At 43.3% G+C, this 27,149-nt stretch overlaps 1 protein-coding gene across 1 annotated transcript in view; it reads left to right on the forward strand.

Annotated features, from left to right (window-relative positions):
- The window catches only part of KCNK12 (potassium two pore domain channel subfamily K member 12), a 28,770-nt gene extending 2,287 nt beyond the window's left edge, over positions 1–26,483 (forward strand). The window contains exon 2 of the mRNA XM_074536909.1: positions 16,752–26,483. Within this exon, the coding sequence (XP_074393010.1) occupies positions 16,752–17,647 (896 nt within the window). The 3' untranslated portion in view covers positions 17,648–26,483. The remainder of the gene's footprint in view (positions 1–16,751) is intronic.
- The last annotated feature ends 666 nt before the right edge of the window (positions 26,484–27,149 follow it).

Consider the following 27,149-nt stretch of genomic DNA (forward strand, 5'->3'; position numbering starts at 1 on the left):
GAGGCAGTAATGTCACTGCTCACATGCGAGGTGGAGGCTGAAAACTGGAGTTTTTTTGTGATGTGCAACAAAGGCTGGGTTCTGACAAGCGCTCCCCAAGTCATACCTTCCCTTGCAATGCTACCTGGCAGTGCTTTCTCCTGGATTGCTTAGAGTACTTGGTGTGAGTTCAGAGAGCTCTGAGTGAGGAGATGCAGGCTGAGCTGTGCCTGTGGGCACAGCAAAGGCTGTGGCAGAGATGCTGTTCTGGGGGTGCCAAGCTGCACAGCCTGGCAGGAGCAGTGGCTGCCAGACCCCAGCATCCCGAGGCTGCTGTGCTCCATCCCAGCATGGCTTTCACCCTGTACATTTCATGTGTACAGCCCCTGCAGATGAAGAGGAAACTGCTGCCCCCACCTCAGTGCTGCTTCTCTTCGTGTGCCTCTTCAAGCTGCTGCAGCTCACAGAGGCAGAGCCCACAAGGAGCTCAGCTGCAGCGGGGTTTCTTCCACCACACAGTTGCATTTGGTTATTTCTGACAGTTCTGCCCAACAAAAGTGAGAAAACCTCATGAATTAACTAACTAGTTGTTCCACTAAAACATGACACTGTGCTCTTAGTCAAATGTGCACAAAGCTCTCTGGCTCATGGTCCCAAGCATGAGAGAAACCAAACGGCAGGGCACTGAGATGTACCCTGGATGAGCAGTTCCAAAGCCATTCTTTCAAGGTCCAATTTTCCCTCCCAGCCAGTTCATTTATGTACCTACCCACCTGGACTACCTTTGATTCCCCTGTCAGCTCACACACCACGTTATCCTGAGCAGTTTGATTTGCTTTCCTGTCGTGCTTAATTGACAAGAATGCTGTTTTTACCCAGCCTTGCCAAGAACTACCAGACATGCAGAGTCAAAACAGCTTTCCTTCCTCCACAGCTTCATCAGTTACGTGTGTCAAAGCAACTTTATTACTCCAGCTAAACACTGCACCATCCCAGCGAGGTGGAGGAAAGCTTCCTTGCTCACTGCTTAACAAACAGCAAGTATACTCAGTGTCTCTCAAGGGTAAATCACCCACAGGTTACTCAGCTCCTCCTCTTTAGAGGATTCCAACTCGCAGGAATCTCGCTATGTCTTTTCAAACCCTTGCTCTGTTCTCAATAGTTTTAATAAAACTACTAAATCTTTCTCATGTAGGCATTGAAATACATTGAAATACATTGAAATCCAGGCACAGGGCTGCACGTTCTCCTGGAGTTTGAGCTGAGAAAGACTCATCTTTCCTTCCCAGTTCTTCACCCTTCTGTGAACACAAGGGTTTGGAGTAGCCAGGCTGGGATGGAGCTGTTCCATCCACGCTCCTTGAGCAGCTCCTCTGCAGAGCCAAGCAGCTCCCCTCTCTTAGGTGCCTCCTTGGCTGCAGTTCTGCACTTCCCTAAATCATCAGGGACACAATCAAACAGTCTGGGTGAGAAACGTGTTAATGGGGTCTTTAAGAAATGAGAGTTGAAATTGTCATTTTATAAAGCATTTTCCTGAATAGCCCACAAAGTGTGTGGCTTGCAGTCCATAAAACACCCTCTTGATAGCACTCTGGGCATTCAGTTTTTATTACTGTATTGTTTGTGCTTGAATAATGAAATGTTGAGTCTGTTTTCATTAGACACATCTGGATTTTCAGAGCTATGTAAGAAAATCCTTCAGTCTAACTTCTGATTGCTGACTGTTGGACTACACCATCTATTCAGTCATTATTTTGCACTCCAAAAGTTACTAGGTTTCTATGCAATTATTATTCTGATTTCTTTAAGGAGCAGCTAGGTGGAATTTATTCTTGATTCTTTGGTCTAACTGACTGTAGACTTTAGTTTTCAGTTGAGTTTTTTCCTTCCCTCCCCAAATGCAAACCACCAAAGTACCCAGCATTTTGTTAAAGACTGAAAGCAAAAATATAACTCAGACCAGATTTCTCTCTGGTAAAAATGTTACTGATGCAGGTGTAATCAGTCCTAGCTTTCCCTGTATTCTGGTAGCAGAGATTTATTCTGCCTAGCACACCAGGCAACACTGGAATGCCTGAAGATCTGGATTTCTGACTCAGTCCATGAGTCTAGACTTTGTACCCAAATTTTTTTCCTCTCTTAAGGGTTAGAATAAATCTTAGGTGCCTATATAGTAAAACATTTTGAAACATAGACCCACTTAAATTGGATTCTAAGCTTCTTATATGTAAGTACATGTTTCAAAAATCAAGTGAGAGAATTGATTTATAGAAATCCATACCAGGCATTTAAAAATGAGGTCAAGTGAAGCACTCTGATATGTATAAAGGGATTTTTTTCCCTAAAATATTTTTCATAGCACCTTTACTGTGGGCAGATGATTTTGTTTTGGGGATGGAACAAGTCTGGGTTATGTGCTTGAGAAATGTCCCTGGGAAGGAAAGAAGCAGGGATCTCCTCTCTGTACAGCTGTGCAGGGGTTTCAGGTGTTGGGGACGCAGTGTGTAGGAGTGAGCATTCACTTCATATTCGTACTTGCCTTATCCCTGAGGTATCCTATTAAATTGCTCAATATTCCTGTGAACTGACTACTCCACCCAAAGGGATGGGGGCATCCTCTGCCCTTAAGAGACACAGCATTCTGTGTTTTCTGCCATTTCACTGGATCTGGCAGAGGTTTTCTCCTTGCCTGGGGTCTCAGCTGGGTTGGACTTTCTTCTCTCTGGCTCTTCTGCAGGGACCAGCACACCCAGTCCAGCATTTCTGCTTGTGCTCCACAGCCTAAGCACCATAAGCACTCACTCCTAAGATACCCTCTGGCTTTCTATCATAGTCCTGTGAGAATGTCTGCCCGTCCTGATGCTCTGGAAGTGATAATTTAATGGAAGTGATGTGCAAAGCACATTTGGACAGCTCAGTAAGCACAGGTGAAATGTTGTACTGCACTGCCAGGAACCAGGGGTTGAGAGCAATCTGTGAGAGCAGACACTACAGAGGATAATTTGGTGAGAAATCCCACAAGTAACCAAGATGGTCTGAAGGTTTAAGAGGGAAGTATATTTGTCCCATCTTCGTCTTGTATTCCAGGATGTGAATTAGAGCTGTGTCGCAGACGTCTTTAATGGAAAATCCTTTCCTTAGGATTTTTCCTCCTGAGAAGCTGAGAGGCCTCAGGAACAAAATGTAAACATTGATTATCTGCTGCTGTGGAATGCAACAGGTGCATCTGTGACTGGCCCATGTTGGATGTTTGTAATTAATGCCCAATCACAGTCCAGCTGGTTCTGACAGAGAACTGAGCCACAAACCTTTGTTATCATTCTTTGCTATTCTATTCTATTCTATTCTTAGCCAGCCTTCTGATGAAACCTTTTCTTCTATTCTTTTAGTATAGTTTTAATGTAATATATATGATAAAATAATAAATCAAGCCTTCTGAAACATGGAGTCAGATCCTCACCTCTTCCCTCACCCTCAGACCCCTGTGAACACCATCACAGAGCTGCAGCCACAGGAGGTTCTGGCTCCCTGCTGTCTGTGGGGTCAGCCCAACCAAAAGGTGACAGACAAACCAGGGTGTGCAATTTCAAACCTATTAGTTAAATCAGAGTCGGCTTTATCTTTTTAATTTCTTTTCCTTTTAGTTTTATTTCATGGAAGGGCAATTATTAAAGCCCATTATGGAGGAATGTGACATCCCCACAGCTTCAGGTGAGGGCTGGCTGCCCTTTCAGGGATCTGGTTCAGATGGTCAGCAGCAGTGTTACCTCCTCAGGGCTCTGCAGCCCCCTCCTGGGGCTTGTACAGGCAGCTTTTGCAGAGGTTTCAGATTAGGGGGGAGTAGCCTCCAGATCTGACCTTCTTAAAGTTAAGAAATAATCAAACAAAGCTGAATGAGAAAGCAGCTGGAAGAGCCAGCAGTGTTATTAAGCTGCAGTGTCAGGTTATTTGTCTTTGCCATCCTATACACAATCTGCAGGCAGAATGGGAGGGTGTTTGAGGCAGATCTGATTCCTTCATGCTTTGATCAATGTGCCCCTGGATTTCTGAGTTATTTTCTCACTCGGGCAATCTCGATAAAGAACAGAGAGCAAGAGGCTCAGAGGGTCAGCACATTTCTGTGGAGAGTTCTGATCCTGCACTGATTTTCCTCAGATGAAGTACTGTCACCATAGCAATGTTTTCTTCTTGCCATAGCTGCATGGGAGTATTAACTTCTTTGGGTGCCACTGATAGGAATTTCCCAAGTGTGTGGGCATAGGTTGGGTGCTCGGAGCAGAGAAGTAATCTAAATCACAGCTTGCTTTCTTGTAGTTGAGAGCAGCAACATAAATCTTTACTTGGAATACATCCATGTAATTACACAGGTGACTTGAGGAGTCCCCACTGAAGGGTCATGATTAAATCATTTTGATCCTAAATTTGTTGGGATTTTATTCTAGAAGGCAGGAGGGAGAAACCCAAATACTTGAAACAAAACTCTAAAATTAAAAAAAAATTGTGAAAAATATTATTTTAATTTCAGTGCTTCTTAGGGTTTGCCTGCCCCTGTAGGGTTATGCCAGCCACAGAAAATTAGGCTTTCACTGTGCTTTGGCCATCTAAACCGAATGATCTCTACAGAGCATTTCAGTTCAGATTAGTTAACCTAAACATTTCAGATGTTTCTTTAATATTAACCCCTAGCTAAATGTTTCAAAACATTAACATCAGTAACAGATGGAGGAGTCAAGGACAAACAAATTGCATTTCTTTTTGCTGTGGATGTGGAGTGTGAGGTGCTCAGCTGGAGCACTGAAATGTGTGGTCTCAAAATTAAATGTCAGGCACCACAGCTTTGTAGAGCAGTCATCCATAAACCAAATTTTGCCCAGCGTTACATGAGATATAGTCCAGCATCTGAGATATGATCCAGCATCTCAGAAGCCAGGGGACATTTTATACTGACTTACCAGGTGCTGGTTCAGGTTCAAAACAAGGAGCAGCTGGAGTTTGTAATCATGAATTCTCCCTTTTTGCATCCAGCTTGTGTCATTGAAGGAGCAATGCCTGCTTAGTGAGCAGGTACCTCCTGCTCAGCACAACATTCCATTTGGTCTTTGGTGATAGTCCTGCAGACACCTCTGTTTTAGTTCCCTGTGCATTTACCAGAGCTTGTAGGTGTGGTTGCAGAGCAGACCCTGGTGTGCCCAAGCACCCTCTGACAGCTCTCCATCCCCTGTGGCTCCAGCCAGTCCGTCTCCATTACCAAGCAACTTCCCTGTTGTTGTGAGCCTGTGAGGGATCATAATTGCAGGGCTTATCAGCTGCCCTGCTTGCTGCAGGCTCATAAAGCCAGATCCTGCTTGAAGCTCTGTGTCCTGTGTTCCCATGGAGCCCTGCCACCCCTGGAGCCTTCCCCCACTTTGTTCTCCTGGGGATATTCCCCCTTTCCCTCTCATAGTGCTTATCCACTGCTGCTGCTCACCTGCCTTTCCCAGCCTGAGCTTCTCCAGCTTCTCCTGCCCTCCTCCAGTTAGGATGCCCTTCCCTACTGGTGATTTGTTTGCTTGATTAACTTTCAGATATTTGTTTGCTGACTTTACAGTCTTTCACGTTAAGGACTACCAAAGAAGTAAAGCTTTACAGCTTCTCCCTGTTCCTCATCACCCTCATCTCCTTTCCCGGGTGTTAATCCTGCTATTGACCCTCATTTCTTTCTTGGTTTGTTTCCTCCTTCTCTCATTGTCTTCAGTTTGACACAGATCATACGCACATCACAATTTTTTCTCACTTGTACCACAGGGTCATCTTTGCCAGCACAGTGTCTTGTTTTTATACAAGCTTTAATTGCTCTTCATCGTGGAGAGAAGAGGAAAACAATTACAGGGTAGTTCTGTTGACAATTAACTTGGTGTAACATTACCTGCTGCTGGCAGTGTGCTGGAAAATACAATGTCATTTCTTCATTTTAATGAACACAGGACTACCTTATCTTTAAAGCTGTTAAGTCAAAGAGAATTTTGCCTCTTGCCGTAGTGGCATCAGGGTTAGAGGAACAGAAAAGCAGCTCAGAACGTTTCATATGCAATTTTCAGACTGAAGCAGCTTGGTATTATTGAAAACATAGCCTTTGGCCATGATCTGAATAAGCCTTGCTTACCTGTATCAAAAGAGACAGTTTTTGTAGTGTGTCAGCACCAAGTGCTTATCTCAGGGCATTTTGGGAAAAGATGTTTAAGGTCAAAAATTAGGGTTCATGCTGGTGAACATTTGAAATGTGAAAAGTCCTCCTGAGCACAATAAATGTTTGAATGACAATAAAAACCTTTTGTGAATAAAACCACTCTAGTAACAAACAGAGCTATAATCCAAGGAGCAATTGCATAGCAATCCAGACAAATAAAATACCTCCTCAATAGCCTGTTTCTGCTGAAGTCAATAGCAGACCAGTCTGCAGAGCTTTAGGAAATCCTACCTTAGGTGCTTTATTGGCACACCAGGTTTATAAAACAAATGCACTTGTTATTACCATGTCAAATACATCCCCCTGAGCTCAGTTGGTCTGCTGATGGCACTGGCTGGTACACCTAGACATGGGAAGGTTTCAGTACAATCTTTCTTGAATCAAATGAGAAGTAGAATGAAAATTAAATCTAATTGCATTAGACAAGGCAAAGCATTAGCAGCCTTTACAAGTAATTAAAGCTTTGGAGTGGAATAAGATAAGAAATTGAATGGTTTGATGTTAACATACAGGATTACTTATTGTGGGTGAGCACTGCTATTGCTCGTGTTTAAAATTCCATAATAAGTGCATGAAAGAGGCAGTAATACCTTGAAAAGAGTTGTAGCCCCACAGCAAGTCCTCACTGGATTTTAACCTTTCTGAGCTTGTTCCACTGCAGCTTCTTCCCCTTTAGAAATTATTGGCCAAATGTTTCCCAATCATTCTCAAGTCTTACACAGGCAAATTTAATCTGCAGCTAGAAGAAATTTGTCCATGCAAGAGCCGAGTGAGGAACTAATTCAGTAAATTTCAGTTAAAGCCAGATAAAATGCCTTTGGTTATTCATCATTATATATTCTGTCATCTTGTTGCTCAGCCTGAGAATTGTGGGAGCAATATATTTCTCTCCTGAGGTCAAACAAAAAACACATTTATGCTCAATGTGCATGGAGTCAGATCTGCTTTAAGCCTGATGGAAATAGGAGGGAGTGACAGCAGTGTAAAGGTCTTAAACCCAAGTTGTGATTTTCACAAGGGAGGCAGAAACAAGCTGTTTGATATGATGATTTGTTAGTTTACAAAAGCTGCTACTGGCAGAGCTGTGAGGACCAGGAAAATCCCAGATAAAATATGAGCTCAAAATTGTCTTGGTGGTGTGGTGGAGTTGTTCAGTACCATTAAATTTAAAAATAGTCAAGGGAAATGCATACTAAGGAAGGAAGAGTTAAATGAAGAAGTAGAAAATGGGAAATAACTGGTTAGTCAGCAGTTCTGTCACCCTCTATTTCTGTTACAGTAACTTAAAATCAGGTCTTCGTGCCTTCATGAATGGATTGGAAGAGCTGCCTGAACAAAATGATGCTTGAGAATTTTCTCTTTGCTTTTAGCTGAAGCTTTTTAAAATAAGGGACCCATGAAGGTATATTTAAACCATTAAGAGGCCCAGGTAGGTTTATCAGAGTTTTTTTTCATTAAATTGTAACTGTGGAAGTTTGTACAGAGTTTTTAAAAAATAAACAAACAAAAAACAGACCTAACAGTGGAAAGGATGTTTTCATGTTTAGGGCCTTTTTATCCCTGGGTACATCTTTAAAGCCAAACTCTTTGTAAAGCAGAATAGCTGAGACAACTATGAAGAAACAGATGTTCTCTGAACACCTACCTACACAAACACCAGTGGCAGAAGAAAAAATATGCCTCAAGTCTGTTGTTTAATCCAGTCAAAAGATAAGCCAACAGTATAACCATGGAACAGAGCCTTTCCCATCTGCAAGGCTCAGGAAGCCCACGAGTGACATCTTCTTCTGTCAGACTTCTCATGCTGGGAAATATGACACAGACCCAAGATCATTGTGAAATCTAGATAATGCTGTTTCTTAGCCTGAAAGGAGAAGTATTGTGAGATGTACTGGCACTGGAGTGACAGTACATGTGCAAGTATTCTTTAGAAGCCAATAATATCTCAAGAATATAACAAAATCTGGATGCCATTATTCTTTTCCACTTGGAGTTCAGAAAAAAAAAAAAAAGGCTCAACCTTGGGCGTACATAAACATCTGAAATGCAACTGCAAGTTTCAATAAACAGCAAAAGCAAAAGTGTGAATGCTAATGTTTGAAATGACAGGGCATAAGCTTTTTTCTTTTAGGGTGTTGCTTAGAGACACAATCATCCACACAAAAAAACATTCTCAAAAACACATAGGGAAATAAGAGTGGAAGCAGCTTTAAAGGATGAGAAATTATGATTGCAACAGAAATCTACTTTTGGAACAATATTCACTGAGAATCATCAGCTGCATGAAGACTGTAGGAAGGTCAGAAGAGGTGGCAGAGTATGGCTTCACAGATGGGACACATCTGAAGAGCAAGAAGGAATTGGTGATTCTTGGGGTCCCTGAGCTCCACTGTTGTGTATATCCATGGTTACTGAGCCACACTTCATCTATTTCCTGGTTACCATGCTTTTGTTTTCTGTGTGTTTTTAAAGCAGTTACTCTAAATGCAGGGGTGTTTCCTGTGTCTGGTGGTGGTGCAGAAACCCCTGCGTGGTTTTCAGGGCCCCCGGGATGAAGGAGGAATTGATGAATCTGACTCCATGTTCTTAGAAGGCTAATTTATTATGATATGATATGATATGATATGATATGATATGATATGATATGATATGATATATGATATATGATATTAAACTAAAACTATACTAAAGAACAGAGAAAGGATACTGACAGAATGTTACAAAGAATGATAATGAAAACTTGTGACTCCTTCCAGAGTCCGACACAGCCTGACTGTGAATGGTCATTAAGTAAAAACAATTCACATGTAACCAATGAATCAATCACCTGTTGGTAAACAATGTCCAACCACATTCCAAAGCAGCAAAACACAGGAGAAGCAGAACAGATAATTATTGTTTTCCTTTTTCTCTGAGGCTTCTCAGCTTCCCAGGAGAAGAAATCCTGGTGAAGGGATTTTTCCAGAAAACACGGCAGTGACACCCCTGTGCTTTAGGTGATTCTGGGCAGTGCAGTGAGCCAAGGCAGATGCTTCTTCCCACAGCCTGGATCATGAGCAGGGTTTGATACCCTCCCTGACAGCTGCTAATGTGACACTGTGAAGACCCTGAGCCTGTAGTGCAAAGGAGAGGGTTTTTTCACAGTAATACAACTTTGTCAAACAACTGTGGAGTGTGTGGGATATATTTTTCTGTTATTAGCACCACCACCATTTCAGAGAAGATTATAGCAAAATGTTTTTCCCCAGCTGTTAGGATGGGAAAAGAAAACAAGCCAGAGACAGGACCCTGCAATCATCAGTGTGGAGGCAGCCACAGAAGCAGCTCTGGGCTGGTTTAGATCAATGTACAAGGAGATGGGCTGCCACCAAAGGAAAGAACATCCTGCTCTCATCCCCTTTTTCTGGAAGTCCTCCTTTGTGAGGTGGTTTAGGACTAATTTAGGCAACACCAGACAATATTCTTTCTGTTTTAACAAGCCATTAGGGTGCTTTGGCTGTGCCAGGGGGGCAGGATAAATGACAAACAGGAGGACATTTAGTGGCATCTTGCTTGAGGCTTGTCCAAGAAAGGCAGCATAAAATGAAGAAAATCATTTCAGTCTTGATTTTTATTATTGTAAACCATAGACTGGCCCCAAGAGTTTAGCAGACAAGAAGACTGTATTATTTATAAGAACAATAAAACCTTAAGTATTGAAAGAAGGTTTATGAACAACATGTTAATAGAGAAGGAAGATTGTCACGCCACAGGACACATCCATCCCTCTAAAGTCAATTCAGCAAGAATAGTGCTGGTTTGTAGGTCTTGACTTTCTTTTTCTCTGTTTAATTTGAATTCCTGCTCCTGATTTTCATCCTTCCCTGAGCTTTATTCTCCAGCATCTCCTTTTAGGAGAGGCTCCCCCTCCCTCATTGCAAACCATCTTCTGTCGCAGTAGGATTAGGCAGAAAACTGAACATAAGCTTGCCAAAGATTTTGAGCCTCAAGCCTGTGACTCTCCCCATGTATTCCCTCTTGAGGGGGGCCTGCTAAGCAAGACCTTGGGCCAGAGCTGCTGCTCAGCTGGCAACACTAGTGGCTTGGCACAAGTCAGTCCCCATTTGCTTGTACAAGGTGTATAAAGAGCAGCTGGCCCCAGCCAGGGAATCATAAAACTGCTTTAGGGACACTTCTGCTTCTTCCTTGGCTTGGTTCTGTGCCAAGGCAGCTTCAGCTCCTTCTGTATCTATTGGGTTTTGTCTTCAGGATAATGGCATCTATAGTGAGCAAGGGTAGACTTGTTTGGTTCGTCCTTAATGTGCACTTCCTTTGCAGGCTGTACACAGAAAGGGCAACCTGCAGTTCAGCTGAGGAAAAAGGCTTTCCTACTTCTGCTGAGTGGAAAGAGCAGGAATACTGCTGCTGGTGCTGAAGCTGAAGCCCCAGTGTTTATCTTTTTAAGGGCCATGTATCACTCAAACATACAAAAGTTAGGCCACTTGAGCTGATTAATGTGCCTGCTGAGTACCCACTAGAGACTGAAGATCTTTCTTGGAAAGCTCAGCTGGAAGGTGTCAGCTTAGAAAAACACCCTTGGGAAACCTGCTGCCAAGAGGAGAAGTTAAACATTCCTGAGCAGCCAGGTTTTGAGGAGGTTATTCCTCTCTCCTTCCCTGAGGTTTCTCTGGGATCACCCCCAGTGCCTTAGACCCCATCAAGGTGGCCACAGTTGAGGTTCCTGAGGTGAAACTTCACCCTTACTCCTCTCACTTTCATCCTAAATACTTTGCTTTGGCTGTTTCACATATGCCATCCTCTTCTTAGGTTTTGGGTTCCTCTCTTCACCCTCCTTACAATTCTGTTCTCTATTTTTGAAACCAACATACATCAAAGAGGAATGAATGTGTGGCCATGACCTTTTAGCCTGTGGTTTAAAGCATGGCCAGCAGAGGAGTGCCAAGGGTGATCGATTCTGGTGCTCACTGATCACTAAGGCATCACAGCACTTTGGATAACCAGTAACCTGATCACTGTTTTGTGTAAATAGAATAAAATTGGTACTGTAGAAAGCCTCTAACAGTCACCTGCAGCTCTTTGAAACGCCCTAAAGTTCAATTAATCATCTCCTGGCTCTGTTCTGCCAGCGTGGCTCCCTTTGAGCAGCAGTTGTCTCAAACACCTGACTGATGTTGCACAGGTGGAAATGAAACAAGGAGCACCAGCAGAGACATGGGTGGTTTTTAACTCCATTTTGTGCTCATCATAGTGCTCTTTCTTGGATGAATGGATAGAGAGAATGATTATTGAAGTCAGCCCTTATTTGCATGGTCACTCAGTATTTTCTTCATGGAATATCTGCCCCAGTACATGGGTTACCAAGGACTACAAGCTTATGTGTGATACAGGTTAGGCCAGCCCTAAAAACTGCAGTTGTATCTCATTTATTCAGAAATAGCACAGGTCCAGCTTAAGGGATCTTAATTCACCCAGTGCTGGGCAGACTGCTGCTGTTCAGGAGGTGTTTGCAGATAGTAATCTAAATAAGATCAAATGGGATTTTGCAGCAAACTTTTATATTAAAGGCTTTGCAATAGAAAAGCTCTAAAATAATTTACTGTTTGAGCCCAGAGTGGGGTATTTTAGTAAAGCAGGTTGAGAAAGATGTTGAAGGGAAAGTAAATCTTTAATTTGTAGTCGGGAAATGCAGAAGTTGGAAGAACTGACTCGTTGTATTCCCACTCCTTGGGTAAAAGCTCTGGATGCAGCAGTTTTGTCAGCTCTGAGCTGTGACCCTGTATCCAAGGCAACTGTTTCTGGATGTTGGGAGGTAAGGAGCTAGAGAATAAATGAGAGGCAGTTGTGGAACATACAGGTGTGATTCTCAGGGGAAATAATGATGAAATGCTAACAGGTGGGAAAGGGTGGAAGGAAGAACCAGAACCCAAACATGGGATTCAGAGTAGGATGTTTGGTTCCTATATACATGTATAGTGTGGTTTATGTGTCAGTCAAGACCAGCCAGGACTATTGGAGAGCTATGAAGTAAAGCAAGTGTGAAAGAGACAGGAAGCAGGAAAACATGAGAATTGGTATCTCTTTGTTTCTCTGTGTTCTGTAACCCCCATCTCTTAGCCTTTATGTTACAAGAACTTCTTTCCCTCTGGAAGCAGCATTATGGTTATAGTTGTTTCTGTTGTCTCTGAGGAACCACTTATTTAAAAAGTTACTCTCAGCCATTTTAGTTTCTTTTGATTTTCTTAAATATAACTACATGGTGGTTATATAGTGGTATAGAGGTGATGTGCTCTGATGATCTAAGTGCTCTTTCACTCTGGGATTTCAAATGACTGCTCCAGTGTGCTGACCTGCTGTGTGAGTGAAGTCCTGTGGCTTATGAGAGGAACCAGGGTGGCTGAAAGAGGCAGGGACTCATTCTGCCCTTTCTTGTGCTGTTTTCTGTGACTTCCTTGTGTTCAGTTTTTGAAGTGACCAAAACTTTATCGCATCTCTGAGTAAAAGCGTCTTTTACTGCAAAACTGTCATCCCCTTTAATCTCAAAATGTAGTAAGACAAGGTAATTGCCAAAGTAATTTGACTGAGAGAAGAGCTCACAAGTACTAAAGCTGCTATTCCTCTCTGTCTTCTGGCATCAACCACCTCTTACTCATAAGAAAGTGGGTAAAAGAAAAGAAAGCAAGAGCAACAGGAAGCATATGTCACAAGTTTGTCCATCTGTTCTACCTCTTGAATCCATCCCCAGCTTAAGTAATTTAAAGCTCCAGATGAGCAGGATTGTAACCACAAACCTGTTATGCAAGTCAGGATGAGGGTCTCATTAAATGCCAGCACTTAACCATGAGAGGCTGCTGAAGAGAGTTTTTATCAGCTCATCTCTGCTAATTCTCCTTGGGAAGGAGAAATACCAACCAGCTGAAATGAATGCTGCCACAGAGCTTGTGTCTGAGCTGGTGGGGCAGAATTGGCAGGGAGGAGGTTCAATACTGCATCTGAGCCACACAAAGTCCACCCCAAGGCACCTGTGGGATGTGTCTCAGGGCCATGGAAAGCACAAAGCCCTGTGGTGCTTTTTCCCTGCACCGTGTTGGAAGCATAGGCAGTTCTGGATGAGTTTGCTTCACCCAGGCATCAGGAGTTCTTAGCCTTGGGCAGGGGCTGAGCTCAGGGATGAGGTTCAGAACATACCAGGAGCAACTCCTCGTGCTGGGGGTGACACCAAGGGACAAACACAGCAGGCAGAGGAAGGTCCTGCATGGAGAGAGAGCCCATGGCTGCTTCCCTCAGCCAGCTGCTGACCTAAGGGATGTGTTTTAGTGGTGGCTTGGCAGTGCTGGGGTAGCAGTTGGACTCAATGGTCTTAAAGGTCTTTTCCAACCTAAATGGTTCACTGTTTGCCTAGCCTTATTTTTTGCCTGTTTTATGTATCTCTTAGCATTCTCATTGCTGTGATGGGCCCTTTCACCTCCTTGCCTAGCTACATACTGAATTTTGGAAGCATTTTGCTTCAGAAAATCTTGATGAAACAAACAGCATAAAAAATATAAAACTTCATCACCTCTCTTGAACGATCACCAGAAAATAGTAAGAGGCTTCAGCACATTTACAGCTTGATCCAAACTGTTGCTATCTCATTTTTTTTTCCTAATTAATAAATGTGTCTAGCCATATGTGTGACAATAAACCCATTTATTTTGATGGTGATGTTCACATGCTTGCTGTGAAGCACATGTTTAAGAGCTTTGCTGACAAGGCACAGGCAAACAGATGCCTTCTCCAACACGAGTTGGCTGTGTATCCCTAGCTGGCAACCACAACAGGCTCCCCAGCTCCTTCTGAGGACCAGGCACTTTTGGATATGCATCATCAAATGAGAGGACTCCTGCTAGCAGCCAGCCCAACCCAGAGAACAGCTCCATCCCACAGAGAAGAAGGAACTGAGAACTTTCCAGAGCCTGTGGCAGGCTTTGTGAGGTCTGCTCAAAGGTGGTGTCGCTAACACTGCAAAATGGAGAGAAGAGAGAAGACAGTGGGTCCAGAAAGCAAAATGTAATTACCTCTTTGGTAATATTTTCTGGTAATACTGGGCAAGATTTTTACTGACTTTTACACAAAATACTCTTTTTACAGTGATACTTTTGATCATAAAGTCAAAGAATGGTTTGGGTTGGAAGGGACCTGAAAGGTTATCTGTTCACATGGCCAGGGACACCTTTCACTAGACCAGGTGCAGAGGGGGGCATATGTGGCCCGAAGTTTAGAGTCCGACTAGCTGAGGGCGAAAGGCCGACGCCCCTCTGCAATTCCTGGCCAGCACCCTTCGGCGTCTGATGGCCTCGGGCTGTGCTGGCTGCGGACTGGCTTACCCTGCTGGTATTTTGGAGGAACGGAGCTGACCATTTCCCGGGGGTTAAACATCGGTTTATTGAAGGTGTTGCGGGATCCAAACACGCAGAAACCAACCGGGAAAAAGGTTTTTTCATAGGGGGTGAAAACAGGATTATAAAGGAGGGGGGGTGGGTACAGGCGGAACCAATCGGGAAAGGTGAGGGGATGAACTTCACAGAACTGACACTCCATGGAGACCAATAATCAAAAGGTAAAGGAGGTGTCCTGGGACCCCAGCCAACCACCATCTCCAGAGAGGAGAAGGTTCTCGAAACCTGGGAGGAGGAAGGGAGTGATTGACTGGACAGGGAGGAAACAACTTTCACTTATAAGGGAAACCAGGGGAGGAGCAATTACATATCGGCAACTATGAATAGCGGTTACTATAGCAACTTAGCTGACAGGCTAGCAGTGGTGGGAAAAACTGGGGGAATGAAACCATTTTACACATAATAGGGGAGAACAATACATAAATTGGGGGAATAACACAAGAAACTTAACAACACACTACCACAACCAGGTTACTCAGATTGTGAAGTATGGGCTGACTTGCTGGCACGCAGCTGTTTCTGAGCCTGCCAAATCTGTTGTGAGAGTAGGACCACGTCTTCCCTCATTTATCTTCATGTCACTGGAAAGATACACCTGAGTTTACTTGTCATGAGCATTTACATTCCTCTGTCAACCAGTGGGAAATTCTCTATCAACACAGTAGGAAGGGAACACAGATAAACTAGCCAGAAAAGTTCAGCCATTGCAAAAATAGATCAAGAGATTTCAAGCAGCAATCTCAACTCATTGTATATAGGCAATATTATCTTGTTGCTGTTTATACAGGTATGTTATGGTAATAAACTGGATTTAATTATTTCAGTATGCTCCGTAATGATTTCATTGTGCTCTATGCTTTTCCTTCACAAACTTCTGTTTATATAGTCTGGCGTTGATATTTACCTCCTTGAATATGTTACTTGCTGGGTATTTTGGTTGAACAATACAGCAATGAAATCTGGGAATGTGGATTTTTCACAAAACTTTAGTTTAGATTAGATGTGGTTATTTATTCATGGGACACAAGCAGTCACCTCAATCCTGTCAATGTTTTTTGCCTGAGCCACCAAGTGTTTTTACAGGGAAGAATAGCAGAAAAAAGGCAATACCTGCAGAACTGAGTTTCAGAAGACTCTTCTTGAGATAGGATGTGAAATGTAGGTAATCTTTTTCACAAGATAACTGGTATCAGCAAATGACATGGAGTAAACTTACTGTATTTATTTGCATGCATATTTAAGTTCACTTTCGCTGTTATTTAACCATCTGTTAGCTACAAGGCATTACTGCTTACTTATAAATCTTTGTGTATGAGTAATGTTATAATAAGTAATATTATAATAAGTAATTCATGCGAAGAGGAGTCACATTAATATTGTTGCTGGATCTTCCCAGAGTTTGTATACTCTGATTTTTCTGTTCAACTGTGCAGCAGTGTTTTTCCCTGCTGTAATTATCCATCTGCAAGTTCCCAGTGCCCCCAGGCAGCTCTGTGGCGTGATGGCTTTTCCTTCCCTATGGGATGATACCAGGTGGGCTAGAGTCACAGCTGGGATTTGGAAAAGACTTAAAAGTGCTGTTATTTTTAAAACAGAATTCAATATTTGGGAGGTGGTTTGGTTTTTTTTTTTCCTGTTATACAACCTGAAAACTTCCATCTTCTCAGTGGGAATGGTATAATCAGACCCCTGTAACAAAAATGTTACACTGGGTTGCAGCTTGTGAACAGAGAACTTAAATTTTCCATCAGGTTGTGATGGCTGACACATGTGGGAGCGGGGAAATGGCCTCTTCACTCATCCCACCTTGAAAAGGTTTGGATTCAGTGAGCCTTCCACCTGCATTTCGAGTGGTGTTGCTCTGTTAATACAGATAATAATCCTTTCATCTTGCAAGGATCTTTTTGCTCGCTTTTGAATTTTAGTCATCTCGTTGAACTTTTGGTGCCTTCTTCCTTCTTTACCAAACTCAATTTCATGTTGGCCTAAGCTGACTTAGAGCTAGCACTCCTTTTGTCCAGTGAGATGGGAGCCTTGTTAAGGTACATATATCATGAGTTTATCATGAAAGCATGTGTTATTAATGTTGCCTGTTTATCTCCACACCGTAGGTTTTGGAATGACCACACCAGCAACCGTGGCTGGAAAAGTGTTCCTCATCGTTTATGGCCTTTTTGGCTGTGCCGGGACCATCCTCTTCTTCAACCTCTTCCTGGAGCGCATCATCTCGCTGCTGGCATTCATCATGAAGGCGTGCTACGAGAGGCAGCTGCGAAGGAGCGGTCTCCTACCTCCCAACTTCCGAAAGGGGCCGGCCGTGTCCGGGGTGGGCAGCCTCGTGGGCTGGAAGCCGTCCGTTTACCACGTCATGCTGATCCTGGGAATCTTTGCTGTCGCCCTTTCCTGCTGCGCCTCGGCCATGTACACGGCAGTGGAAGGGTGGAACTACGTTGACTCCTTGTATTACTGCTTTGTCACCTTCAGCACCATCGGATTTGGAGATTTGGTAAGCAACCAAAACGCTGTGTACCAGCATCAGGGATTATACAGATTCGGGAACTTCATGTTTATATTAATGGGAGTATGTTGCATATACTCCCTTTTTAATGTCATCTCCATCGTAATCAAACAAATTTTGAACTGGGTGTTGAAAAAATTCGAATGCAGATGTTGCCCAAAGTGCCATAAATCCAGTACCCGCCTCAGCCGCCGCAACGCCATCACGCCAGGGGCCCGCCTGCGCCGGCACAACGTGGCCAGGGACACTGACGGGCAGTACGACAGTGACACCGAGGGCAGGAGGCTCTCTGGGGAGATGATCTCCATGAGGGAGCTCACGGCCTCCAGCAAGGTCTCCCTGGCCATCCTGCAGAAGCAGCTGTCCGAGACGGCCAACGGGTACCCGAGGAATGTGTGCATCAACACGAGACAGAACGGGTTCTCGGCGGGGGTGGGGGCTCTGGCCATCATGAACAACCGCTTGGCAGAAACCAGTGATTCTAGGTAGAGTTTTTGGAATTCCGTTTGTTTCTTAAACGAAAATGAAATGGTGGTTAGGGTGGAGTTGCCACTGCAAGCTACTGGAAGGATTTACATTTCAGAGACAGCCTTGGTATTCATTGGGCGTTCAGCATTTTACTTTTGGGGGTTTTATAAGTTTTCTCTAATATGCAGTGAGATCTTTACCATTATGTTACAGTTTTCCCCTAAGGGGGTTTTTAATGAGACTTGGATGTCTTTGATGCAGAATCTGGTGCAATTACAGAAGGATGGTGTGCATGGCTAGGATGGTGTCAAAACCAACATGTTCTTCTTCAGAACAGCACCTGAACCCAAACTCTGGGTTAAAAGGCATAAAGCGGGCAAGTTGCACTCCAGATTCAAGCATGGGGTTGGTAAGTTTTGGCTAACCAGTATCTCCCAGTTTGCTGAAGTCTGGATCTGGCCCTGAGCCTTGTACTCAGTGCTCTTCAGCAATTCCTCGTAGCAGGCCTGTGTATGTCATACACGTAGGTGACTATTGTCACACCAGCTTTAGGGTGGCTGTGCTTCACCTCAATAATCTCACTGACTTCAGTGGCAGAGGATGGAATGGGCTGAACTCCCCTCCTACAAATGATGGGGTTTAGCCAGGCTTGTCTGAAAGACCACCTGCCACCTAACTCTTAAAAGCCAGGGGATTATCAAGGACCGTGTTAAAGTGTGCAGAACTGTTCCTACCTGCTGAATAACAGAAAACAGGCAGTTGTCATCTTCAGAACTGACTTTGTTTAATGCCAGAAAAGCCAGTATGCACCTCTGGTGTCAAACATTTGCATCACCTCAAAAATGCTTACTTCCTTACTTTCTCATTTAAATAAGTCACCAAAATGAATGTAGGTTCTCTGCTGTCCTAAATTTGCGTCTTCTGCAGTGTTGTTGCAGACATTCATGCAAATCATCTCCTTGCAGTTCTCTGAGGGCCCCAACCCTGTACTTGTTTCCCAGAACTCTGGCTGTGCAGGTTGTACAGAAGAAGGGCATTGCTTGCATTGCTTTGGAGTTCCCCCCGAAGCTGGCTTCCCCCAAAATGTTGATACCAAGTCATAAATTGGCCTTTGGCTGTTGCTGCTGCCATCTTAAGCCATATTAAACCTGCGCTAGCCCAAACCTCTGAAGAGCCAAAAGCAAACCTGATCTAGAGTAGTTTAGCATGACAAGTGAGTGCAGAGGATTTGCTGCGAACCTCTTTCAAAAATGCATGCACAGCTCTGGATCATTTCTCTAAATTCTCTCTACTACACTGTGAAGATAATAAAAAGGCTTCTGCTGATTCAAAGCAAGAAATAAAACTTAAGCTTATATTCTGAGAAGCCTTCCCCTGGAAACTTACTGGAAAATTGTAGGCAAGACCATGAGTAGTAGGCTGGTCACTGAATAAATTGAACAAGCTGATGAACAAAAACTAGGAATATTAGAAATGTTTGAAAATATTTCCATGAAGTTTTATATAGATATTTTACTCTATTTACTTTGTTTTGTTTGGAGTTTGGAGTAGCCATAATTTTTGCTTTCTTTTAAATTTGTAGCAGTGAAAAATATTTTGGAATTTACCCTTGGAAAACCAACTTGAAATCTGGGGTTTATGCACACCTGAGCCTGCCAGCTGAATTATGGCGGTGAATGTATCTTTTCTGCTGATGAAAATAAATCAGAGCTGCAGATAAACCATCACACATGGGTCTGTATCACACTGTAAATGTCTCAGCTTTTATCAAGATGTGTTTGGCCAGAAACAAGCAGTGACGATTGTAATGTGTTACCAGCTGGCACAGACTCACACTAAAGGTTCTGTGGTATGGTAGGGTCTGCACTCAAGAGGCTGGAGCTCTCTTGGTGGCAGAGAGACTCCTCAAGGTCCATCTGTCTGAGTGCCTTCCTGTCTGTGCACTCCTCCTCTTTGAGGAAGAAGGAAGAGGTGCTTGGTGCTCCTTTTGAAGGCCACTGAAGATTAAATTTAGGCAGGATGTACAGGGACAGGTCATGGTCTGGAAACAGCTCTGACTGCTGGAAGACCCAGTTCAGGCTGATGCCTTCCAGAGATGCAAGGGAAAAGCACAGGCAGGGAAACAAAAGAATGAAAATTTGTTATTTCCCCTTGGGATTACCCCCATGGGTAAATCTCTTACTGTGGTGATTTATGTGTTTGTTTTTTAAAAGTGTGAATGGGACCCTGCTCTTTTTTTGCAGCCCAACCTCTCTTAGGGTCGTATCTTGGTGCATTGTTCATCATGGGCACTATTGCTCATTAGAACTATTACATAAATCAGGGCAGACAGGCTCTATCCCAAAGGACTTAGGAATTTGAACTGATAGGGCCTCAAGCCACAACAGAATTACCTGTTTATTATTTTGCTCATAAAAGCATGCTCAAATGTATCAACATTCTGCGAGCTCAAAAACTCCTATTTTTATGGTAACAAATTTGCAAATTAGGGGGATTTTTCAGTGAGTTGTTTCAAAGGATAAATATTATAACCATGATTAAAATCCTTTTTAAAGTGTAAATTTGTGAATTGTTTTCAAACTACTTATTCCAGGCTGGCAAATACAGTGAAGTAATATGAAATTGTACCTACCGCCTCTGTACTTTTTCTGAGTCCAGGCAAAGGCAGACACACAGTCTGCTGTAACACGATTGAATGTTTCCAAGTCCTCCTGGTGCCGTCAGTCACAAGGGTGCCTTTGCAGGACCCTTTGCAGTTCCTATTAACTCCAGAGGAAGCTGGACCAGCTCCTAGAGCTGGGCATCTCAAGGAATTTGGGCATCAGGTTGCTGCTCTGTTCACTTAGATCTAATGTTTACTTACACCCAAGGTCCTTGATAATCTCCATTCTGCTTCTCTCTAGCCTTGGAGGAAGTGCATGCCCAGTTATTTACAGTGGCCCTGTTGCTTGCAGGTCTCATATCCCCAGATGCTGACATAAGTCAACCACAGGGACCACCAGGTTGTATCCAGGTCCTGTGAAAATCCCCAAACCCATCTGGCTCAGCAAAGCTCAGTTTATAGGAGGGTCAGCGCACAAGTACTGACCTGGGTATCACTGGGAAGCATCTGCTGAAGGGTGGCCTTACAGTTCCCTCATATTCAGTAGCAGAAGCATTTTTCAAGGATGCATGGAAACCAAGCTCCAAATCTCTGCTCTTCAGCCTGCCAGCCCTACCTAGGCACCCATCACCCCTGTGCATGAGAACATGAGCCAAGAGGACACAGGAGGTTTGAGATCCGTCTTTGCTAGTCAACTGTGCTCTTCCTTTAGCCTTTTTTTTTAATGACAACTCCTCTTTGAACTTGCCAGGCTTGGGCACCTAACTTCTCTTTCATTGTGGATTCCCCAGGGCAGCCTGCTCCATTGGTGAATTACCCCCTAAACCTGCACCAGTTGCACCAAGTGCAATTCCTCCTGGTATTTCATTTTCACAGACAAAGCAGATACCAGCAATACCTGGATACAGACTGAAGCACAAGAAATCAGAAGGAAACAAGAGAACAGAGTGGGAAAGTGAAAGCACACTGCACTAGATTGCACTTTCTTTTCAGGTAACTTGGGAGCTGTATTTCATTCTTGAAATGCGTTGGGTTTTTTTTTCTTCAAATTTAATTATGGGTTAACTCGAAAGAGTGCAGTTGAATTAGATTTTAAAAGTTCATCTTCCCTGGTACATCCCCCTCTGCAACATGCTGTAGAACTGCAGTAGTAACTCTTCACTGACACAGACCAAGACATCCCAGCTGCCTGCTGAGCCCACAGGCAGCACAGGCCTGAGCTCAGATCCTGTCCCCCAGACTGGTCTTCTGCTGCCTGAGCCCAGGGAAGAGCACTCAGGAGCAGCAGAAGGCTGCAGGAATTAGGACTTCTCTGTGAGCTGGCCCTAGTGAGAGCAGCAATGGTGTGAGCTGCTTGGACAAAGGAGATCCCATGTTCTCCTGGCACCTGCACTAATACCTTGCAGATGAAATTAAAACTTAGGTGCCAATTGATGGGCAACAATGGCCAAATTCAAGTGACCTCTTAACCCCAGAGGTCAGCACAGAGCAGCCACAAGGAATGATTTCTTGTGAAACCTGTAGCATTTGGCAAGTCACTCCATTGACCTCTTGGGGTCTGTCTTCCCTGTGTGTGTCTTGGACAAAGTTTGGAGTCACACCAAGATGTCATCTGGTCTCACTGGTTTCTTCCCATCTGCAAACACTGTTCTCATTTTGAAAAAATTCAAGTGGCCCTTCATTTCCTTGCAGTGCAGAGGATGTCCTCCAGACCATGTAGATGTTCAGAGCAATCCCAGCCACAGAGGGCAGTGTCTGGGGGACAGGGCTGTGCTTTGCCTCCCTGCAGAGGCAGCACAGCAATGCATCCAAAGGCTCCTGAGGCAATTCAGCTCTGATTGCAGCCAGAATTACTGGTGGAGGACAGGAATCCCACTTGAGCTCTCTGGGAGTGCCCTGTGCCATGCTCTGTTACCCAGAAATGCCCCTGTTGGTGTAGTGCTGCTGTCCCAGCACGGCTTCAGCCCTGGCCCTCAGTCTTTTCTCCTTCCCAGCTTTCTGTGGGTGAAAATTTGAGTATACTGAGCCATTTACCCTTATTTCAGTCATGTCTTGCTGCTGAAAGACTTTAGCAGCAGTGGAGGTCATACAGCAAGGCATGTGGGCTCAGTATAAACCTAATTGAGAGTGTGGGATGAATTTATGACTATATGGAAATTAGCTGTAGCAATGAGACCATTCTCATATTTTAGTATTTTTCTAGCCTTTAACTTGAAAAATATTCAGTGGCAAATCGTTGCAGTGAATGTTCAGAGCTAATCTCAACAAAATCATACTTTGCTGATTGCTAGCCTAGCAAATCTGTGGGTATGGCTGATGCTCTAATTGGATTACTAATGTGCCTTTGCAAACCAACACACGTCTGCAGTGTTACATTTAAATAATACAATAAATGCTGTGTTACATAATAAATTCAATTAGGAAAAATTACTACTTGACTCACACAGAATAAATAATGAAGGGTGCATTGCACATTGTACAACCAGTATGCAATTTATGATCTTTTTTGTTGTTGTTGTTGTGAATATATCCATATTTGAGCTCAAATTATGCTTTCATGAATGCTAGGAAAAGAGAAGCACTACATTGTGGAAAATAAAGGAAAGTATGGACAATTCCACTGAGTTTTGACACAAAGGCTATTCATGTTAGCACATACACAGTAAGTGGTTCATTATGCATTATAAATGCATTGTGTAGCAATGGCACTGAGGAAGAGAAACTACTTTAGTTTACATGGCCACAGTCTGAATGCAGCTACATAAACACACATACCTTTTTTCTTTCTCTCTTTGTCTGCTAAATGGGTAACATCCACCCTTTAATTAAATTATCTCTTTAAAGCCTCAAAAAGAAAATGCAATTGCCCTACATTTTGCATAGGCAAAAAGAGGTCCAAGATCAAATCCAAACTTTCAACTCTAAGGATCCAGAGTGGTGTAGTTCAGCTTTGAAGTGGGGCTGCAGATATGCAGCCTTCAAATGTATTTTGTTTCATCCTTCCTTGGAAAAAAAAAGGGAGAAAATACAGGTAGAGTTTATTGCAGGTTACCCAAAAAGTCTGGTGATTTAGCATGGGGGGGAAAAATACAGCAGGATGAAAAGCATGGGGAAAGGGAGAAGCTTAGAGGTGCTCTGCAGCAAATGCAGCAGAAAACCAGAGAGTTGCTTTGCATTCCTCATGCGTTTATTCCTCGTCACACAAGGCTGTGACACTGCCACCCCCAAGGGGCTCCTGGGGCACTGTGGGCTCAGCCACCTCATCTGGAATGTGCAGAGAGGCTTTTTGTGAGAAATGCCTTTTCCTGGGGAAAAAGGGACCACACAAGTCAGTTGCCCAGCTTTTATTGGGAAAGCAGCTGTGCTGGTCCCTTGCAGTGATGATCAGTATTTGATCAGTGTTTTGGATCTATCAGAGGCGCAGATCCCCTTGCCTCCAAATCCTCCTAGTCCCAGGCTGTGTCACACCCTGGTGTGTCCCAGACAGCTCCCAAGCCCAGACTTGGCATGAGGATGTAGCTGGGTTTGACAGTGTGTGTAACATCCCAGCATCCTATCCTCAACATCCCAAGTGTTTTCAGGATCAGACCTTCAGCAGGTGATGCTTTTTCAAACCTAAGGAATACAAAGGAGTCTCCATATTCCTTTTTTTGCAGACTGTAAAAGTATTTTTTAAAGCCAGTGAGTCAATGCAAGATTAATGCTTTTATAATAACATGCATAAACAACATGAAAAAATTACTGCTATTTCTGACAATGAGCAAATCAAACACCAGGTATTCTCAATGGGTATAATTTCCTATTCCATGCAAGTAATATAATTATGTCCAGGAAGTTTTTGCTTATAGTATCATCCATGGGCTGCACAGGCAGTGCAAGAATTTAGTTCCAGTTTTACTGTAAAACCTCAGTATCTGAAAGCACAACAGCTAAAAAATGGTTTGGGGATTGTCTGAGGGGGGTTTTTGTGTGTGTAAACATTGTTTATTTACAAAAATAAAAATGCTATAATTCTACATATACAATCCCATTTTTAGTTTTCACTATAATTCTATTTTGTTGGATACTCTCAGCAAAAATATTCGTTCCAAATTTCCAGCCAATTTAAACCACTTGAGTTTCAAGATAACCTGTTGAAAAGTATTCCTGTTTATTTTGTTTCTGTTTGAAAGGGCACAGCTTGGTAGATATCTTTAGCTGAGCTGGCCTTGCTATCTCCTACTACAAACCTCAAAATTTTACTTTTGGAGCTGATTCCCCTGGCTTTGGTATTTGCTTATTTCTGCATTGAATTCTAGAAGGAATGACCAGTTCTGTGCTGTTTTCTGGTTGGTATGATTTTCCTTTTTGCATTGATTGCAAATAGCTGAAATATGAACACCAGCAAATATTCCCAGGCCCACCAAAATTAGTCACTTTTCTGAATGTTTTTCTTTTTTAAATTGTTTTGTAAAATCTAGAATCTAATTGTAAATTACGTCATGGTTGGAATTAGCAAACTGAATATTTTTTTTTTAACAGAATTGCTTGACATGAATTCTGTGCAGGATGCAAATGATTCAGTTTCATGTAAAAGGACTTGCATATTTCATTCGCCCATTCTATCTAATTTGTTTCAAATTCTTAAAGTCAGAAGTATGTAAGTCCCATTTGGAAAAAGCCCTATGCTGAACATTTGCTCCTGTGAATAGAGCTTTCAGAGGGATTGAAATGGAGCCTGCCTGATTGCTGCAAACAGAATTGCATGTCTAAACCTTCAAAACCTGAACATTTGTACCTATTTGGCCATTGCAAACCAAGGGCATGCTAATGTAATTGCAATTCAAGCAAGGAAACATAAATCACAGGGCTCGACTGGCTGCTAACCACTTTTATCAAAAAGGCCACACAGCTTCAGGGCTAAGGGTGATGGATGGGCTCTTGACACAAAACAATGTTATTTTGGAGGTTGGTTTGGTGGCTGGGAGGTGGCACTGGGGTGGTTAAAGCAGCTTGGCTGGGTGGATCCAGGCAGCTCCCTTTGCTGAGATGTTTGCCAGTGCTAAAAAAGTAAAAAAGATAATGGACGTAGCATTGAGCCTCTCTTGAGAAGCACAGCAATGAGCTGCAGCCTGTGCTAGGCTGTTCCTCGTTCTGGCCACCTTGGAACCCTTGGTTGCTCCTGAAACTGGAGTGTTTGGGACACTCCAGTTTGCTCTTTTCGGTGCCTCTGCACTGGCAAAGCTGCAATCCTACTGTGATGCTTCTCTCCTCATAAAACAGATAGAGAGATTTGTTTTGACTTTCCATATGATGACAGCATATATAAATATTAAAAGATGAATCAATTACCGAGTCTGGCTATATTTGCTAAGAGATCTTTATCAGTGAAAACAAGAAGAATTGTCTTACCAGTACAGTGAATCAACAAAAGTAAGTGGTGTTCTGAACAGAAAGTAAGGTGCTAAAATATACAATTGGACCCCGAAGCTCAGGCATTTGTCACAAAATTATCATTCTTTTCCAATGCTCAATGCACCTGTGTCTTCTGGGAAAAAGCCTTGTTTTCTGCCTGCTCCACAGCATGCAAGGCTTATCTTTTCTTTATCTGTAAGAAAGCAAAATGTATCTGAGGACATGCCTTGCTCTGCACAGCGCTCAGGGGTGAGCTTGCCTCCATCCCTAAATTTAAGCATGCCTGTGGACCATGAATACTGGTCCAGCCCCCAGCAGAAAAAGCACAGAATGTCCCTGCTTGGGGTGCCTGTGGTTTTTGGAGAGCAGCTGAAGGTCATGGCAGAGCACAGCTGCCTCCTCCAGCCCAGCCCCTGCCAGGGTGGGATCCATCCCACTGCCAGCCCCTGGGCTGCAGCCAGGGATTGTACTGCCAGGAGAGTGGTGCAAATCATCAGCAGTGTGCTCTTATCCCTGCCTTCCTAATGGGCTAAAAACAGTGGAAAACAGAGAGATCATTTTCTATTTTAATGATCAAAAGGGTGTTGCCCATTATTCACAGCCTACACACAAGATGTTATGATTTTCAATTTTCCTGCGCTGATCGTTCAGTCCATTTGGCAGCTGACCTTCAATCGGTCATGGTTTTTCAAAAAAAGGAGGAAAAAAACCCCAAACAGAAAACCCAAACACCCATTATCAGCATTTCAGACAAGCAAAATAATCGTGAATGTGCTGGTAAGGATCTCACATGCAAAAGCTTTGAGCAGAGCTGCCTCTGTTTGCAGCAGCTCGATGTTTTCATGGCAGGGGGAGAAGTTTGGGTTCAGGAGAGAACCAGATGGTTGGTTGGGGTGCTGGAAATTGCTCTACAGGCAGCTTCAGCACCAAAATGGCACTTTTGGAACAAATTTCTGCATCTGTTTCTACACTGTTAGGGACATTTCACATCCCTGCTGCTGAAATCAGAGGATGGCAGCAAATGTTACATGGGCAATTTACTGTCACATACTGTGCATATGGGTATTAGCCAGGGACATTTTCAACAATCAAGAGACATTTCAGCTGAGTGTTGGTCAGAAAAAAGGACATTTTGCCATCCAGAAAGAGCTGCAGCAGGTCCCAGTGCCTGACATCACCCAACATACTCCCAAAGAGCCGAACCACACAAAGATTACCTAAATAAACCAAAAGAAATGGGAGGGTCTAAGAAGCAAGTGTTCCTGTGGCTTGAATCTGGAGTAACTTGGTTGAATTGCAGGTAATAAATAACCTAATTAAATAGATGTAATGAGTTAAATGCCTGCTAGAATTCAAAAGGAGATGCATGTATTTTTCCATCACAATTTTGATTGTGTTTACCAAGAGGTAAAATGAAGAAACATAAGTTCCTGTAAATTGTTGATTGGAAAACATAGATTTTTACTCTCTTTCAGATAATACTTCCTTGCAAAACTGGAATAAATTTCAATATTGAAATCTGTTTAA

This window comes from Zonotrichia albicollis, chromosome 3 (genome assembly GCF_047830755.1).
Source record: "Zonotrichia albicollis isolate bZonAlb1 chromosome 3, bZonAlb1.hap1, whole genome shotgun sequence".
Taxonomy (NCBI): Eukaryota; Metazoa; Chordata; class Aves; order Passeriformes; family Passerellidae; genus Zonotrichia; species Zonotrichia albicollis.